General features: G+C 43.2%; 1 protein-coding gene across 3 annotated transcripts in view; it reads right to left on the minus strand.

Annotated features, from left to right (window-relative positions):
- Positions 1–19,997, minus strand: part of LOC116789131 (unconventional myosin-X-like) — a 90,371-nt gene that overhangs the window by 48,604 nt on the left and 21,770 nt on the right. The window contains exons 4-14 of one of the 3 annotated variants that reach the window (XM_032692527.1): positions 17,817–18,004; positions 17,441–17,575; positions 12,903–13,027; positions 11,818–11,831; positions 11,092–11,176; positions 9,382–9,485; positions 7,882–8,011; positions 6,897–7,015; positions 3,122–3,268; positions 2,321–2,421; positions 369–435 (exon numbers count right to left, since the gene is read on the minus strand). In XM_032692527.1, coding sequence (XP_032548418.1) covers positions 369–435; positions 2,321–2,421; positions 3,122–3,268; positions 6,897–7,015; positions 7,882–8,011; positions 9,382–9,485; positions 11,092–11,176; positions 11,818–11,831; positions 12,903–13,027; positions 17,441–17,575; positions 17,817–18,004 — 1,215 coding nt within the window. Of the gene's footprint in view, positions 1–368; positions 436–2,320; positions 2,422–3,121; positions 3,269–5,950; positions 6,074–6,896; positions 7,016–7,881; positions 8,012–9,381; positions 9,486–11,091; positions 11,177–11,817; positions 11,832–12,902; positions 13,028–17,440; positions 17,576–17,816; positions 18,005–19,997 lie in introns of those variants that run through there. The other 2 variants (XM_032692528.1, XM_032692529.1) reach the window with 2 other exon arrangements.

The following is a 19,997-nucleotide window of genomic DNA, read 5'->3' on the forward strand; positions in this document are numbered from 1 at the left end:
ACCACTGAGCAATAACTCCTGAGTTACACCCAGCAAAGCTCAAGCTGAAAGCAGAATTCTGGCCAGTCAATGCATTCAGCAAGCAGAATGTAAGTGGAGATTATTTATAAAAAAATCACATTAAGGTTTTACTTAAACACTAATCTAAAACTATGACACCCTTCCTAAGCTTAATCTCAACAATAAGCAGAGATCTGCTTTCTTGAGCTGGGACTACAGCTCTAAGAGCCCATACTTTTGCCAGGTCACTATGGGAATATGATCTAAGCAACTATCTGTTTTTAAAATCAGGAAACCCCAGGAAAGGTCTCAAGACAATCAGCAGTGCCCATGGTGATCCCTGGAAACTGTCACAGATAACTGCTTACCTTCTCAATAAGGTCCAGGCACTCTGCATTATCCATCCAGTCAATGGCTTCCCAGTTTATCCCCTCCCTGACAGTCAAGAACAAAGAGAGCAAAGATGTGAAATGAAAGATCCAATGCTCTGGGGTGTAGAAGAGCAGAAGTAGCTGAGCATGGCAGCTGTCCCAGGACTGAAGACAATTTGCAGTAATTAGGCTTTGCCATGGCTGAGGAAAAAGAATAGGGGACACAATGCACTGCTAACACAAGGAGATGGAGATAGGAGACAGCCTTTCTTATCCATACTGGCAATTTAAACTGATGTTTATCTTGTAGTCACTTGGGCAAATTTCACACGAATTTTAAAACTGTAGTTGCTCTTTCAGGACTGATGAGCATCAGCCCAAGCAGTGGCAATGATGGACAGTTTGCTACACAGCTTCGAGAGTCAACTGCTGACCCACCAATATGGAAAGCAGGCCCAAAGCACATCTGCCAGAAGACTGAACCACAATTCACAGGTCCACCAGAAGAAGAGCAGGAGAGAGTTTTCAGGGAGAGTTTTGAAGAGGATGACACAGGTAAGCTTTAGCCTGACATACAGGGTGCCTACAGGGTGGCCCTGCATGTTTCAGAATAGGGGCTGATATAGGTAAAGTAGTGCAATAATTATGCTTTGGAAATCACCCATGAAATTCTGTAAATCTGCTGAATGTGTTTTTCCTCTCTTATCACCTTCTTACACTCCCAAAATAAAGGATGTTTCTGTTTTCAGAATTCAGAAAAGCCTGGGAATAGCTCTTACTCAGGAATCCAAGGAAGACTACAGGCTATGTGTGAAGCTACTTACTGACATTCTGATACAGACACCTTTCAGGTGGAAGCTAACATTTTGAAGATAGTGGAGAAGTTGCCTACAAACCCTTCAGCCTAGGCTTCATACTTCCAGGTTCAGAGCATCAAGATGAGATACACAGAGCTACTTACTAAACCTGAGGAAGCAGAGCTTACACAGTGAAAGACGAGCTTTAGGCACATCACCCTAGAATAATTTGATGTGTAGACAATAATAAAATCCTCTCATTCTTTCAAAGTTCAGCCACAGAACTTAAATTTCTATGCAATCATCAGGAAAAAATAAATTGTCATGATGATACCATTCTTAACACAGGCTTCCTGCAATAGTGGAACAGGCCTGAGAAGTGAGTGCATAAATAGCCTTGCAGTTTTGTAATCTTTAGAATTTAATGAATTGCCTATTCAACTGTCTCCCTTTACAAGGCTGCTCTCATTTGCCCTCACTGACCCTATTCAATTGCTTCATTCACAAACATAAAGGCTTCTGTTTCAGAGCAAAAACTAAAGTATTTGTCTAGCAGCCTTCTCTAGAAGCAGAAATACTCTAGAACATCCCAGGTACTTCACTAAATACAATTCAATATGAAGCCCACAGAAGAGGAACAGCTGTGCAGAAGGTCCCAAGATCAGGAAATCTCTCATTTAAGTCTCCTTACTGAGGAAAAGAGCCCTTTTCACAGTACAGGAATCTCTAGGACAGAAAGAGCTGTCAGATATCTGTCTATTTTCAGGGACTTTACTTTTTGCACACCAAGATTCCATCTGCATAACACTACCAGTACTCTAGGTAAATCATTACCAAAGTCAGTAATAAGCCCAGTGACCACGTACTCTAATGGGTTAAAGCCCAAGAACTTTCTATTCAGCGGAGAGACAGAAGGAAATCTGGGCTTTCTAAATACTACAAGGGAGACTGCTTTTGCCTGGAGGCAAGTGACTTATGCTGGCAAAGCACATGGACAGTGCTTATCAAGACACATCCACAGTCAGAGTTGCGCTAAGGCCCAGTTGTTTCTCCTGCCTCAGCAGTAGGGACTGAAGAGCACAGAGGAGGAATGATGTTCTCCCTTCTACTACCCATGAAAGCAATAGGGGCTTCCCTCCCTCTGTTTGTCACCTGTTGTACTCCAGCTGCTCCAAGGAGAAGATGTGCTTGTTGAAATACTCCTGGAGTTTCTCATTTGCATAGTTAATGTTAAACTGCTCAAAACGATTCACCTGCAAGAAGAAACAATGATTATAAAACTTAACATGCTTGACCCTGAGCTCTAAAATAATCTATAGCAGCAAGGTGGAAGGTACCAGGCCTAAAATAAAGCCAGAGAACATAGTGGTCAAGATGAACATGAGGAGGACAGTATGGGGAGGTCCACTATGAGAACAGCTTTTGTAGCCCATGCAAGGTTGATTCAGTAAACCTAAATCACAGTAAAGCATAGCATGATGCTAAAGACAATCATGCTTCTCTTCTTGAAAGAAAGAAATATAATTCCCTAAGTGTTAGGTCACTGGGCTTTCTCTTCTGTGAAATATCTGAGCAGTCACTCTATGACTGTTCAACATACAACCCTCATCAGTTGCAGTCAGAAGTATTACACACGGCATTCTCCACACAGTGCAAAATAGATGTAAACAAATAATCCACAGGATTTGGATATTTAATCTGCATACAAGTCAAAAATTCAATATTATCTATCACAGTACATCTGTGTAGGGTCTGTGTCACAAACCAGACTTTGAACATCAGCTTTTATGAATACAGGTGGCAGAAATGGGCAGCTAAATATATCTTGCTACTTCCAGGGGAAGGTGACAGTGGAGAGACCCCAGACTGGGGGATACAAACCCACCAAAATTCCCTCCTATATGCACTGACACCTCTAAAACCAACCCACTCCACAAAAGACAAAATCCTGACCTGAAAATTCTCGAAGCCAAAGATATCCAGGATGCCCACAGACTTAAAGTTTTCCTTGCCTTTGATCTTGGTATTAATCTTGTTAATGAGCCATGAGAAACACTGGGAATAGAGCGCCATAGAGAGGGAGTCTCTGGAGTCAGCTGCCTGTAAATACAGAGAATGAAAATGAGTCACAAAAAGAAGGCATAAGGGGCACATGAATCTCTATGGGACTTCAGGTTCCTCCACTCCTCTTCAGGTGTCTCAGCCTCTGTACGGGCTGTGTATGGTGCAGTATTTATATGTATCAAGTTTTCAAATAGCCAGGCCACACACAGATAAGCCATCTATAACCTTTGGGTAACTGAACTTCAGAGGCTGAAAGAAATAGCAAAATCAGGGACATCTTTTGGAACAAGTGCTGGGGGGCATGGAAGGTGGCAAAATACCTCAAAACTAAGCCCACAGCAGTCATTTGCATCACCTGAGTCAACATATGCAGTGACAGGCAAGGTATCTTGGTTCAGTACTCCTAGTAAAGCTGTCAAATGGGTGTCTGCTCAGTTTTCAAAAAACTGGTAGGGCAGGATTTAATGAAGTATTCTGACACCAAGTTGCCCTCAAAAATCCCCTTTCCAAAACTTCCCTGCAAACAGCATTATCCTACTTGAATCCAGTTAGGCCAGCCAACAGCCAGGACACGTGCCCCAAAAGATCATGGATTTAAATACTTTTCAAGAAGAGTTGACCCCACATGCCATGCAGTGATCATAACCAAGTGTCATAGGCGGAAAAAATAACTTAAATTGTGATGACTAACAGGCACTAGATAATTGGGTGTGTATGTAAGCATGTGGATGAACATCCAAAATCAAACTTCTGGTATCTCAAGCAAAAGCCTGCTACCTGATAGCTGTAAAAGGAATGGTCTGGTTGCAAATTTCGATAACACTTGGACAAACAAAAGCAGCACACCTCAAATCCTCCAATTACTAAAGAGACATGAGACAGAACCACAAATTAAGAGGCTGATCACATGCTGACCTTCTGCATATAAACTATTTAGAATCGGAAACTAGAGTTTAGGGTTCTAGAAAGAAGAGAAGGCCAAAAATAAGGGTTCACAACAAGAAGACATGATCTCAGGGAGTAGAAAAAGGGGCCAGGAGAGAAGATGGCAAAGATTGTGACTGGAAGAAAGATGTTGGAAGTGGGGAAAGATCCTGGAGATTGGAGACATGGAGATAAATGTCAGGGTATGCCCAAGAACCTTGGCTGGTAGTTCCTGAGCCTGGTAACTGCAACTACACAATACGAACCCATACAAATTTGTGCCTGACCCTCCTGGACAAGCAGCACACTCCCAACTGGGAAAGGAAGTTGACATTCAGAGAACATAATGCTGAGGGGTGAGTGAGCAAGTACATGAAATAATGAAATAGGGTAAAAGCTTTAATCTTGTCATTTAATAAATAAACCACAGTAAACAGATTACAGGTTGTTTCCTCTGTCTCGCCTATGACACCAGGGCAATTCCTTCAGTAGGCCAGACAGCAATGACTGATCTTCTAAATGCACCTTCATCCCCTTAGTTTTGCAACCCTAAATAACACAAACTCTTGTGTTCTGCTTTGCTAATGACACAGGCCAACTGCCTCTGAACCCTTTCAGCCCCTCAGCGAGGCTTCTGAGGCCCAGCCTAGCAGATCCTCCTTTTCACCCAGCCTCACTGTTTTTCTCCTCCTTTCTCTTCCTGGGTACTATCTCCTCTTCAGCAGCTCAAGGTCGGCACAGAGCAACCTCCCTTCTCCACAGAAGAGAACATTTCAAAGCATGGGCACATGCATATTTTCTGGGTATTTCTTCTTTCCATCAGATGATCTGTCTTATTAGTTGGGACTGAGAATGCCCTCAAGGCCATGCCTCTGTAGTATCTCTGGCTACACAGCTAAGTTAAACTCATTTTCCAGGACCTCCCCATCCAGCTGTAAGCAAAGCACTTTCCCTACAATACGGCTCAAATGAGATCCTCAAAGGCTCCTTTCATCCTCCCAGCTTTGCCTGCCTTTAGGCCAGTTCATCCATTCAACCCACTGAAATGTCAAAGCTCAGATGGGTAGTGAGCCCATTACATAATGAGAAATCCCTGGCAACTCTATCAACGCATTCCCACAACAAGTGGGAATAGGTGGGTGCAGCACATGAGGGCTTCAGCAGGAATAGCCTTTACAGGCCCAGTGTTCAGTGCAACAGGCTTATCTAGTGAAGACAGCTAAATGGTAGCATCCACTTGCTATCACAATTTTCTTGTGGTCTTAATACTTCACTGGGCTGCAAGCAGTAAGTGTGGGGTCCAACACACAAAAATGTCAGCAACAGATATACTATTAGGGAAAGCTCTATTCAGGGAGACTCTTGTAAATCCTACAACTGCATACTGTTGTTCTGGACTGCCTGAACTGTCTCTGGTATTATTTGTCATCCAACTTTATGTACTGCTAAAGAAAGATGTGGCTTCTTTAGGACAGAGAGCTGAGAAGAGAAACTGTGGTACTGAATACTGAGGATATCTACCACAGGCTACAGGCTGAAAAATAGTTTTCACACAATTTCACTGCAAAGGAAGGTCAAAGACTATGCAAAAAAAGAGGCCATTTCTTAAAGGCAAAACTTAGCTTCTAACATATTAGCAGGTGTGTTCACAGCAAGAAAAGAAGCAACTACTCTGCCATAATGAGCACTGCTGAGACTTCAGCTTGAATACGGTGCTCAGCTGGGGGCACTCCGCTTCTTGAAAGATGTGGGAAAACAGAGACAGAAGACAAAGAGATTTAGAAAATTACTTACAAGGAAGCACTGAAGGAACTGGATTGTTTAGCTTAGAAAAGAGAACACCACATGAAAAACTTCACAGAAGCCAAAGCTTGTAAGGTGGACAGCTGGGATGTCAAAGGTAATCTAAATATGAGGAAAATCTTTTCAACTCCAGACTCCACTGCAGCTAAAGCAGGATACTTAAAGATGCTGTGAAATTCCTTCCATGGGAAATCTGAAGGAAAGTTAGACAGACATCTGTCAGAGAAAGTCTAGTAACTCTGGTTTCGCTGCCAATATAGGCGTTGGATTGATAACCCTCTGCAGTCTGTGCCAGCACAAGATTTCCATTACAGATGTTCATTTTGCTATAACATGATGTATCTTCCATCCTAGTAATATTACTCCATGTTTTCCAGTGTTTTGCATTTTATTAATGACAGAAGATTTTCTACAGTTTTCTGTGCATGGACCTAAAACACCAAGAGTGCCCTCAAGTGATCAGCAACATCACAAGAGCTACGTATCATTTTTTTCAGTCCTCCTTTGTGGTTGTATGGATATGGAAAGAAGCTACTGTGGGGTAACAACCTAACATCTGCTGGATGTTTTGTGGTAACTGTGTGCAAGCTTTTACCTTCCAGTAAATGCAGTGTAACCTGGGAGTTTGGCAAGGTAAAAGCACACATACATGCAATTACCACAAAGCATCTGATGCACCTTCTGTATGACACAAGTATGACCAGTTCCTGGTGAGTGAAGGTGACTTAAAACCATTGACAAAGAGCATTGACATTTGCAAGTGAACTCCCCTGTAAAACACAAAAAGCAGAGTCAACATTGAGACCTGAACTGCCAATAAGGGCAAAATACCTGAGGAAACAGGAAGCCCTAAACTGGATTGGGTGATACAAGAGGGAGACAGAGGGCCCGGAAATGCAGAAGTGGCAGAAGCAGTAGCATACGCTAGGACACTTACCTGCTCCACAGTGAGAGGGGAGCTGATCTCTTCCCCACGTAGAATCATGGACCTTTGTGTCAGTACTTCAGAAAGCTGAAAGGCATCTAGGCCCAGGAGGTCACTGGCAACGTTCAGCACTAATAACAAAGGAAGACACCCTTTTTTTCTCTTGCATGGATCCCCATCACTCGTGGGGGATTCATATTTTGCAGCTCAGTGAGGAAATTCCAGGGACTCCTACAAGGCAAGTGACTAAACTCCAGCACAAAACACACTCCCCTTTACTTAATTCTATTGGGCATATCCAAAGCTGTAAGCTCATATACCCAGTCTGAGGCAGAGTCAGCACCCATTTTGGGCCACAGTCAGATACTCCTGTAAGTCAGACTTTCTGCTGTCAACAGGAAGAGCAAAGTCCTGTGTAAAGCTCAGCACTAGCAAAATGTTTATCACATGAGAAGATATGTTTTCCTAAAGGCACGATAGTACAGTCTGAGCATGGGATTGCTAAACTTGGATGTTAAGAACAGAGGCAATTAACTTAAGACTTGAAGGACTTGTAATACATATTTATTTCTTCTGTCTGTTTAGGGGTTCACTACCAGATGAGCTCAGATTGCGTAACGGTAACAGAGTGCATGCACACCAGCAAATGCTTCAAATGAAGATGGGGGGAAGTCTCTAACACTATTTTTATCTCCAACTCCTCCCTGATCCTATTTCTTCCATCTCTTTCAATGCAAAAGAGAAATTGTGGGGCCATGGACTCGTCTGAGAGTAGCCGGGAGCACTATTGGGTCAGAGGGCCACAGCCCAATTAAATCACACTGGTGCCCTGGAGCCCGTGTATCCTGTGGCACTTCTTTTGCAGAGCTCACTGCAGTCAGTGAATCTGCTGGCAAAGTCACTGCATAACCAGAGGGAAAAAGGACAATGGAGTGAGCTTTACTGGGGGCCTTATGGGGCTTTGCATGGTCTACCAAGTTGCTAGGGTCCCACTTACCTGCTTTTGTCGTAATCTGGGCCCCGCCAGCTGTCATGAATTCAACATTTCCCAAATGAAGTGTGCCAGAAAGAAGTTTGAAGATGTCTCTGATTTCTTCAGTGCTGAAGTCCACCACCTTCATGGCAGTCTGTTCAAAACCATACAGCTAATGCTGGCTGTATTATAGCCAAGTAAAATGTAACTACCACACTCAGGCCCAGTCTGTGTAAGATGTATAACTCAGAATTATAGTCACCATGAATCAAAGTGAAATGGGATAGCACAGCACCTCTCTTAGCTATACATCTCTCAATGATCTTTTCTGTCTCCCATTCTCTTCTACATTTACTCTATCGCCATCTAAGAGCGGTGGGCATTTGCTCCATCCTCCAGTTGGACTATGCTGCTGACATTGCCGGTCTGTCACAGGACGAATGGGTTTGCGACTATGTGAGGAAATCTGCCCCTGAACACTGGCAGCACAGGTTACAGATGTTACTGGATTATTTCCAAATTCTCCCTTATTTTCTTTCCTGAAGGACATATTCATATAATATACTTAATTTACTCTGATCCATATAACCCCCTTACTTTGTTCTAGCTTAGAATAGTAGATTTATGCAGTAAGTAAAGTAAAGTAAAAAGTAAAACCAGGCTTTCAGCATTAACTGCTAGAAGGTGAGAAACGGGTTACTAGATAATGAGGAATTATGGCACATTCCCTCTGTCTTAGTGCATGCATGCGACCCATGGTTCTTGGGGCGTAAATTGACTTTGAGAAGCAGGACTTAGTTTTCATGCATTCACCCTGTGAGTGGGGCACTCTGGGGCTCTAGTTCCCTTCTTTCCTCCAGGCATCTCCTCAGTTGAAATATAAATGCTATGTTGCCATTGAAATCTTTGCTGTACAGGAGATGTTTCCCTTAAATCACGCCTAAGCAGGAGCTATTGAAATCCTAAGCTGACTTCTCTAGCCTTGCCTACCTGGCTTCACCTACATTACTAAAGCCCTCAGGGCAATAACCACTTATCAAATAAAACATCAATTTGCACATTCATCCTGCTAAACCTATAAACTCTGGTAAAGTTATGGGTGTCTATTGAAATCTGTGGGGTATTTCAGAATATGCCATTTGCACAGGTGATACAATTTTACTGGAATATATTTGGAGAACACTACCTTCAGATCAAACTGTTCCACTTCTAATAGTCAATTTGAGGTTTCCTGCATCAGGCTATCTAGAAGGCTCCCAGGAACCATTATGGGGTAGGGGGGTTGGGGCTCAGGCTCCCAAAAATTATGCATCTTTCTAAATTATTATTCATACTGACTGTTTCCCAAAACCACTTTTTGAGCCTTGTTTTTACCATAAACAGGTAGAGCTGAGTTTCGGACTTGTTGAACACCCGGTTTTGGCTTAGGGCAAATATATTCTGCCTGTGAGATCTAGACCATGCAGCATGTTTAGTCCATGAGATTATGCACAAAAGTTCAGCAGGAGTTAGGACTGAACTCACCATGACCTTACTGAACATCTCTACATCATTCAGGTTCTCATCAGTCACACAGCCAGACTGGTTCAAGTAACGATAAGTCTCTGGCTCAGAGAGAGAGAGGCTCTCTGCAACAGAAGAAAAATAGGCAGGAGAAAGACAACAATTTATTTAGCAATGAACCTTTTAATTCTATGATCTTGGTCCCCCCAAAAGTGTGTATGTTTACCATAGGGAGAGTTCATCTGAACTAATTCCACATCCCTCAAAAGCTACACCTCGACAGTGAATGCACTGGGGAGGGGGAAAGAGGAGGGTATGCTGTAAAAAGGCTTGCAGAGGCTATGCAAAATTATTTAGAACAGTCAAATCCCAAGCTGCAGAGCTGCAGAATTTATCAATACAGAATTGATTCAGAAAAAAAAAATCTATCTCAAAGAGTATACAGAAAAATAGTCTTAACTATACACATGCAGTAATGACCTCTAAATTAGGTATCATCACATGAGACAGAGCTCAGAGAGTCACAGTCAGATTTCTGAAGACATCTCAGTGCTGAGCAGCAGTAAAAAACTGAACATAGTTCAGTTCTTTTAGTTTTAGTAGGAACACAAAACTAACTATAAAACCAGAATTTGATCTCTGTATGTATCTGTAGTGCAACCACATCTTAAATACTTTCTGCAGGTTTGATCTCCCATTTTGAAAAGAACAGAGGAGAACTAAAAAATCAGTGGAGAAAGGAGACAAGGGTGATCAAGACCCAAAACAACATTACAGATTGGGAAGTGAAGCAGCCTGGGACACCAGCTTTGAGAGGAAGATGGGGAAGAATTGCAGATCTGCTGAAGAAAAGAATGTGTTGTATGGTTTCCCTAAGTACTTGCTGATAACCATGGTCCCCACTATTTTCCTTTGCTTTAGATTGATCTCTGAATTGACCTATGTGGCCATTCCTGTAAATACTCCCTAAAATTGAAGCCCTACTCCTTCCACTCTGTCAGGCCCAAATCTTCCACCTGATTATCCTAACACATAAAGAACAAGAAATTCCCCAGTCCCTCAAAACCAGAGTGCAACGTAACATGTTCCTGCCTGCCTATCTGACCTCTTCAGCAAGACCATCAGTGCTCAGCAGTGCTTGGGACAGGTACACACAAATGCTGTTAAGGGGATCCTGCACTACAAAGTGGATTCATCTACAGCCTGCAGCTGCCACTTTCTCTGTGTGCCCTCTTTTAGATCCACCTCTCCCTTCCCCATGTACTAAGCTATAAAGCCTTTGTTCAGACACTATACATGTTTTGGTTCTAGTCCTTCCACTACATCATTGGTATTCCTAATTCTTCTTTCTAATATTATCTATACTGAAGGTTTGTTGTAAAATTATGTCTGTCATCCAACCTTTGAACTTCTGGAACAGATCCCATCAGCAACTGTATCAAGACTCTTTAGCCTTCCTTTACCTCTAGACAGTTTCATTACCTCATCACTTTCCACAGACTTTTCCCTCCAGCTCAGAATGCCTGAAGTGTCTTTTCTCATATAGCATTTCTGTCATCCTCAGCCTCTTTATCTCAACTCCCCTTTCTGCTTCCCACAAAATCACCATATGGCCCTCAAGAAAAAGCTACATATCAAGTACCTGAAATATCCATGCTCTAACTGACTTACACCTGCTTCACATGTTGGACTGGAAAGAGGACAAAGCCATATCCTATAAAATGCAATTACCTTTCTGCTCCCCGCTCACACCAGCTAGCAGAGCATAAAAGATGTGATAATTCCTCTCTCCAGGGTTCTGGTGTACCACTCTGTTCTGAAACAAAGAATACAAGAGTAGCAAGTAGAAGGAGATTAGACTTCTGGTTGCAAAGGCAAAGAGAGGACGAGGATACAGGCAAATCTCCCGGGCCAAAGTACAAGAGGGTCTTCTTCCAGTTTAGTGATGGTTTTGTCTAAATAAATTCTATATCAAGGTCTTGTCATATGTGGCTGTGCAACTGACCATGTGCTGACTTCTCTGTACTCAAGAACATGCACCTGGACAAACCGAACCTGTCAGTTCTGACACTGCTCCTCAGTGAGTCCCTGAGTCCAAAGGAAACCACATCAGAGCAGAGATGCCTGCATTTGGAGTTGTACTCCATATTCTTCTCTGTGGAACTCAGTTTCCAGGTACTTGTTCTCTTGCCCTTTCTCCTCGGTAAACAGTTTTTTCTTGGGGTCTCTCTGTAATGAACAGAGTTTATCAAAGATAGGAGAAGAGGCTCTGATAGATACAGAACAAACATTTTTCCTCTGCCTCTTCCTCATTTGGGACAGTTGCAGTTGTAACACATAAGGATCTAAGGCCTACACGCTGTGATGAAGACAGCATCATTCAGGAGGTGATCTGGCACTGCCATACCATACTATGGGAAGAGGGCTCACCCAGCAGTCAGTAGAGGGGATACCTACCTTTTCCAGTAAATCTGAACAGCAAGTTAAGGAAAAAACATTCAAATGACATATGCACATATTTCTTGATGATTGACAAAGAATCTTCTAGACACATTGGGATGAACCCTGTAACAAGCAGCAAATCATTAAATAACTGACACTTTGGGAAATAGGTGAAGAGTGGTCCTAAACATCATCTTGGATCATCCTCTCTACTCATCTTCCAAGAAGGTATGATGTGCCAAAGAAATATTTAAAAGGGCAGAGTCAGATAGAGCATAGGCAACCTAACAAAGGATGAGCCACATTAGGAACACCTAGAAAGATTAGAGGCTACTCTAATCTGAAAGTCTGTATTGCTCACAGCAGGTCTTGCATCAGTTCTCATTGCTTCTGCAAGAGACCACTATCTTTAATCTACTGACAGCACAGAGAGCAGAGACTAAACAATGCAAGCCTGTTATTTACAATGATAGTAAATTCATTTGGCTGCTACTTCAGTGGAAATTGGTGTGGTTTGCAGTCATCAGCAGCTTTGAACATCACCATCAAGAAATGTAGCCAAGGCAGCTTTACCTGCCTCATGTAGACAAAAGATAGGTCTAATCCTTTGGGAGAGAGCTCCATGGGCATACAGGGAAGAAAATCATCACGGCACAACATAATTTGACTATATCCAGCAGCCCAAAACAGGGAGTCATAATTCTCTTCTGCATCCAAATATTCTGCAGAATATAGTGATTCTTAGTTTGGTCTCACAAATTCATTGGCACAACTAACATAAGGCAATAATTTTATGGGGAACAGACAGGATGCAATCAACGTGGCAGCAAATTCCAGGGTTTTAAGTAACATGTGTTGAGATTGCCAAAGTGAAAAGTCAAACTATGTCCCTACCTAATGCAGTACCTAGACGAAAGGTTTCCAGAGTTAGGTGCTGCCGAGCCACAAAACAAACACTTATTCTCTCTTTAAGTTGCAAATTTTCCCACAGTTATAAACTGGTTTTGAGAAACTGTGATGAGGGATTTCCTGACCCGCACTGAGCATCTCCTCATCTTCACTTACTCCATCCATTCCTGGTCCACTGAAGAAAAGGATACAATCAGTTACTCGGCCTCCCTGGATGTGTCCATGTTGAGAGAAGTGCAACTGGATGAACTTGCCAAAGCGGCTGGAGTTGTTGTTATAAACTGTCTTGGCATTTCCAAAGGCCTCCAGAATGGGGCTGCAGAAACGAGGCAATGAAGATATGATTAGTGGTGGGATATCATTAAAACAAAGCATGTGCCCAGTCTTTTGACATTTGCACAGAGCGCTCTGCCACGAGAGATTAATTTGTTACAGCACCAACCTGGACAAGCTGGGAGAGCTCAAGGGCAAGGAAGAATGGCAGGAGCAATTTAACACGCTGTTAGATAAATTTTAAACCTTTGGGATTGGAGTTAATTAAATCAGTCCCCAGTCCACATGGGCAGCTGGTGGTCACACTGTCAAGGGCATTCCCCACCAATGTGGCTTCAGGAAATGAAAGGTGGCAAGACCCAGCCAGGTTGTGTCCTTAACACAACAGCATCCTGTGAATGGGATTGTACTATTTTCAGGATTTCCAGAATCATCAGACATACAGGGCAAACACTCTGTAGCTTTAAATCACATACTTCTATATTTGTTCTACCTTTTTTATTTCTGCCTTTGAAAGAGAAAACAGTATAAGACATTTATTAAAACTACAGGCAAACATCTTCAAACTAACAAACAGTAATAAAACGATCTGTTTAGTACTGAAATTTGATACTGGAACACGCAAGCCCTTGTTACCTAAATCTTGCTTAGGCTGATTCAAGCCATGTAGTTTCCAAGTAGAGGGACTATACACACACAATAGATTTGAAAGCTACATTCTAAGAGAGCCACATCATCCACTTCAGGAAAAAAAAAAGTTGAAAAAAATCTATCACCAAACATCAGACAGGTGATAAATTGAAGACAAATTGTCTCCTGTCACCTTCCTGTCTTCAGGAGGTTCATACAACGTGGAAAACAGTGAGTTGAAATGCAGCTTGGTTCTTGCTTCACAGAACAGTTAAAGGGAAAAGCCTAAGCCACTCAAATTGACATGCTGAATTCAGGTTTAAAAATATTCATTTCTGCAATTTGGCCAATTCTAAAATAATCTGGAGGTCTGACAAGCAAGGGCTCATAGAGATGCTACTAGAACAGCCTGCACGTTGTCATGTCTAATTTTAAAACATATATAGTTTAAACAAAAATTATTACTGTTATTACCCTGAGAAGTATTGGCATTTAAATATCTCTATTGATCTACTGTGCAGTTCCACTGGAGACTGGGGCTGATGTGGGATTATTTACAAGTGTATAAATATAGCATCAAAAGACACCACTGGAGCTTGCAGAAAGCTTCAGGTCTTGCAAGTGTTTGCTAAGGGAGGGCTGTGATTGGGGGAAACACTCAACAACCTTCAGGAAAATTCAGGGAGTATTTTCGTAACTTACCTCTTGAAACAATCACCTCCAAGAAACAAGCATAAAAATGAAAATTGCTCTGTTATAACACATTGCAATTATAGAAATGCCAGTTAGAGAAATTTGTAAGGAGGTAAGTTCCTTGCCCTGGAGAATCTGAACTCCAAGACCCACAACTCCAAAACAAGCATGTAAATAAGGACATTGCACAGGAATATCCCACTGAGCAAACCAATGTCATGAATCAACCACTTTAATGGGGAGAGCCAGAAAAAGGGAGGACAGAGTTATGTGACCACCACAGTTGCAGTGAGAGTGCAGGAACCAGCCCGCCAATCTTTATGGCTGTAAATCATGTTAAAATAGATAAGAAAAACACAAGGAAATATCTTTACAGTTTAGTTTGGCAATGAGTGCTGAAGTCTTTCAGACATAGAGGACAAAATAAGCAGATGCATGTCCGAGGTTGGCAGCAGTTGCAAGGCAGAGCAGCGAGGGTGAGCTGGTTCAGTTGGGAATGAGGGCACGTGCCTGGGCCAAGCAATCTGCCCACACCAGCAGCACATCACAACGTGGCACTTAATGCAGCAGTGAACTGTGAGGAGGAGCAGCACATCAGGAAGATGATGCTGGCTGCTCAGCTGGATGTGGGCAGGGTGTGCTCCAGGATTCAAAATGATGGGGACCAGTTTCAATGGAGCAGCAGAAAGCAAAGTCTGGGATTTAGAAATACTGCACCATATGCAGCTCCAGTATTCAGATGCATAGTTGATGACAAAAAAGAAGATTAGAAGACTTGGGGGGATGAATAACAGGAAAGGTGGCTATACTGTCAGCAGTGGCACCCAACATGGAGAAGGGAACTTCAGAGTGAAGCAAGCAAGAAAAAAAGCTGAAAGTTAGCAGAATTTTTAATGAACTAATGGAGATTTTCAAGAAAGAAAACAGATCAAATCAACAGTGCCAAAGGAGTTTTCAGAGCCTGATTTATGAGAAATACACCAAGCCTGAATGTTACAACACAAGCAAGTGATAGAAAGCTGATGGAACACTTTGTTTGCAATGCTGTCTGAAATTGAGAAAGAATCCAGCATTGTTCCTTGGTATGTGCTGGGCTGCAAGCATGAAAATCTGCCATAAGCCAACCGGAGGAGGGCCAGTGGCAGAGCAAGTGAAGCTGAACCCCAAACACAAAGTAGGCTTCATAGGAGTGGCAGCAGCTTCTGGGTCTGGGCCAGGCCTTCAGCTTCTCATCTTCAGGAAAAAGGTGACAAATCAAATTCTCTTGCACTCTCATTGCAATAGCTCACATAGCACTAGAGACGTACACAGAACAGGTCATAAGCTCTTACTTCACTCCAGCTCACAGCTGTGTCATCTTACAGACTCAGGAATCACCTATCCACCATCCTAAGCTCTCTGGATCACTGTCAAGTTACCACTTAACTGCTAAGCATGCTTGAGCTTTCTAAGCTGCTTGCCTTAAAGCAGATTTTGCAGATCTTGAGTCATGACTGTATTGCACTTCAGAGCTTTTTGCAATTTGCCTACATCCTTGGTAAAATCTGCACACCTGAAAAGTATAAATCATCCAACAACAGTCTCTCGAGCAGCAAGTCCAAGGGCAACAGCCCTTCTGTTCAATGTTGCTCTGCTTATAAGGATCCTAAAACCCACAATGCTCTCACAGCTGCCATACTACACACTGCAGGTCTGCTTAGGCTATTTTCACCACAGTTACCTGTAGCTTTTCTGCATCATCATCTTCCATGAAACATTCCTTCTCTCTACACTCTGAGCCCTGAAATATGCCACTTGCATGCAAGTCACTTTCACACAGAGAGTTCAAAGGATTCCAACTTATTCTTATTAGATCCTGTTACAGATGGCTGATTTACTCCTCTGGAGGTCTCTGCAACTATCACAGGCTCCAGCTAGGACCAACCTACAATCTCAACCTTGGCAATACCAAACTGCAGGACCCCCAGCAAGCTTCTCCAGTCATAGGTAAGACAGTCTTGTGCTGAGAAATTTTGTTTAATTTAATTTATTAAATAGAATTCAGGTATTAAAGAAAAGGAGGACACAAACAATAAGACAACCACTGAAGTAAACATTCTTCTTCCCTGTTCCCCAGGCTTACCTAAAGTCAAACACCTACTGACCTCCTTTTCTTAGCCTCAGCTTTCATTTTTACCTCAGGTTACACTCAGTCCCTCAAAATTCCCCCAAGGCAGCACAGGAACCTGGGGACACACACAGGACTACTTCTCTCTGTCACTCTGCTTCCTTGTTTTCTCTGCTTCTTTTTGTCTCTTAATGCTTTTCCTCAGCTGTGTTTGCTTCTTCAGGTTTTTCTAACACTTTTTTCCTTCGTGTACCTGTTCCAGTGTGGGTCACTTGTCCCTCAGGGGTGTCCCTGCCCTTGCATGGGCCATGGTCCCTCAGAGGTGTCAGGACCTCTTTCAGCATGAAGGATTTCCCCCAAAGCATGTCTCCATCCCCTCATGGCTGCTGACTTCTCTCCCAAACATGTTTGATCTAGCTGCCATGTGCTTCCCTACCTGCCTGATGCCCTGCCAAGGTTTAGGTGGGTGTTAGTTGTTCCCTGGTGACAGCTCCAGTCGAGACCAGCTGTGACCACCTGGGGCCCCTTACAGCTTCCGTGGATGTTCTCCATGATATCAGTTGCCTGGAGAGCAGGAGAGCTGCAAGGAGGCCCATGGGACCCCTGAGGGCAAGACATTCCAGCAGCCTGAAACACATGGAGGCCAGGGGAGAGCAGGGGCAAATGAAGGAGACCAGGAATCAGAGCATGACAGACACTCACTGTGAGGACATCCACAACCAAGAGGTAGAGCATTAATTCTCTGGCTGCCATGCACACCCTATGTTGCTGTTGGAAAGAAGCCTAATCCACCCGTGGACAGCTGGGAGAGCAGCCAGGTGAGGCATCCCGGCAAGACCGCAACCTTTGCATTTCCCTGATGTGACACCGTTCAGCTCTGTGATCCTCACTGCTCAGGTCTGGCTCCATCCATGGCCCGGCTGCCCAGAAGGCAGGACCCCCCCAAAGGCAGGGGCCCCCCAAAGGCAGGGGCCCCCAAAGGCAGGCTGACTCAGCACACTGGGTGCCCATGAGGGTGGACTGTACCTGCTTTCCAGGATGGCTTCTTCCACGCGAGTGCTCTTCTCACACACAGGGGCCCCAAGGGAGGTCTGGCTCATGGCTGACAAGAATTTCAGCAGCAACTTGGTGCTCTCAGTCTTTCCAGCTCCACTTTCTCCACTGTTAGGAAAAAACATACATTTCGTTTACAGATCCAGGACAGACAGAGCTGATGACCATCCCACCCACAGCACAGAAGAGATCTCTAGGAATAAACATGTGCCATCTCTGCTGTGACAAGCAGGGATCAGTCAAAGGTAGGAAGGATGGTGTGGATATTTAGGCAGGTGCCAATGAAAATGGAACAGCGGGAGCAAGGCGTGTGATGCAGCGAGGGAGTAGCCGGTTCTTCATTTCTAACCTTATCAGAACACACTGGCTGTCATGACGCTTCCACAAGCAGCAGTAGCACTCGTTAGCGGTGGCGAAGATATGGGGAGGCAGCTCACCCAGCCGGTGCTGTCTGTACAGGTCTATGGCATCCACACTGTACAGACCAGGGATGGGTTTGTAGGGATTTACTGATGCCAAGATGGAACCAATGTTTGTCTAGGGGGAGAAAACAAAACACAGCAAGGAAATAAAGCTCCTGGAAAAAAATAAAAAGATCATGACAAACCCAGACCCTGAAATAACTCATGGCGAAGGGAGAAAGCCTATATAAGGATGTTGAGCTTCAGCAGAGAGCTCCCCAGTTTGGCAAAAAATGTCAAACCACAGGGAAGGGGCTGCACAATTGGGTATGGATGGGGCACTCTGAATTTTGCTGCTTTACAATATAAAATTCTTATCCTGTTATCTTTGCTAAATTAGGCTTACGCAATTTAAAAACATGAAGCCATCTTCATATCCATCTACCTTGCTGTGCTTGAAGCTGAACAGCACAGCCAGGACTGAAGGAGTCTCAGGAGACACCTTCAATGCCCCTATACACAGTCTTAAGTGGAGGGGGCTTGGGAGGGTTCAAGAACCACCTCAACAAAGAGGTGCGACACAACACAGACACACATGCACATACATGTGCAAAGAACCATGACAGCATATAATTTTTCTTCTGCTGAAAAATGCTGTTTGGAGCAGCTTAAATCATTTTGTAAACCAAATCAAAATTGACAGCTGAAGATGAAGCTCTGGATTTCAAGTCAAAACATTTCTACATTTTCTAAACATTTTATTCTGAAAATATTTATTTTGAAAATCTCACAGTTCAAAAAAGAGGTAGTAAGATTTAAAATAAAGTACCCAGAGCCCAATATTGAATTTCAAATGTATTATATTGTGAAGTCAGAAGGAAATTAATTTTGTTTTTTGGGGCATGACTTTTTCGGTTCAGCCAACCAGCTCAAATCCAGTTATTCTCAGAGCTGCAGTTCAGAGCATTGGTGCCACCTCTCTGCTAACAATGGCTCTGTAATATGGTCAACATCCATCTGAAATCCTGCTGCTGGAGCAGTGGCCTCCCTCACAGGGACATCTTGGACTGCTCTACTCCAAGAATACCCATTCTGAGGCAGGAAATGCTTAGATTGCTGCGGTAGGTGCCAAGCTTTGTGGTAAGGCACAACATCTAGTATTATTTCCAAATCATGAACTATGAGTCACCACATACATATAAAAGAATTTGAATGCATCCACTGGAGAAGCTGTAAATGAAACACTTCGTGACAAGAAAGATGCATCCTGCCAAATGAAATCTGGGGCCACAGCGATGCCAAGCTCTGAAGCCAGACGGATAAGATGCTGTAGTCACCAAAATATTTAAAACTCATTTATTAAAGCAGCAATCAGAGATCATCAGGGAAAAAAAAAATCTCCTAGGCCAAATTGCATTATCAGTATGAACAGGCTATCATAGAACTAAGTCCTGAGGACCCTCTGACATGGACCTCTGTGGGTAGAAATATAATTCATTGGTGATAAAAGCAATAAGCAAGCAGATGATCTTTGGCCAGACAGGTGGAGGGAAAGAGGAAAGCATCAAGTGAGAAAACATGGACTGGGGACAAAGCATTGTACAAGCAGTTGAGGAACAGACATTGTCCAGAGACTGTAAGACAGAGATGTTCATTCTAACTCTTCTCCCAGACCTTCAGAGCATCTTCTCCTCTCAGATATTTCATTTTGCATTTCCCAGTCTAGTTTCAACTCCCCCAAGGAACAGAGTTCCTTTCCAGAGAACTTCTGGAAAGTCCTTTCCAGAACTTCTTCCAGTACAGCCATCTCTTTCAAAGGTGTTTCTAGGAAACTCCTCCATCTCCAGTTGCAGTCTCTTCATCACCTGCATTCCCTTATCGACAATTTCTATCCACAGTTTTTAACAGCAGTAGCATTTTGCATCAACTATGTACATACCAGCTACTCTATTAGTAAAGAAGTCTCCAAAGAAGGACAAACTGCATGTGGCATGTCTACTTCTCAAGACAATAAATCCTACTTGGATCGTTAGGCATGGATTGCTCAGGACAGCACAAAATGGGGCAGTACGGCCCCTGGCTTATTTCTACATCACTCACATTATGTTGAGTCTACTTTTACTAAAGAA

This window comes from Chiroxiphia lanceolata, chromosome 7, assembly GCF_009829145.1.
Source record: "Chiroxiphia lanceolata isolate bChiLan1 chromosome 7, bChiLan1.pri, whole genome shotgun sequence".
Classification (NCBI taxonomy): Eukaryota; Metazoa; Chordata; class Aves; order Passeriformes; family Pipridae; genus Chiroxiphia; species Chiroxiphia lanceolata.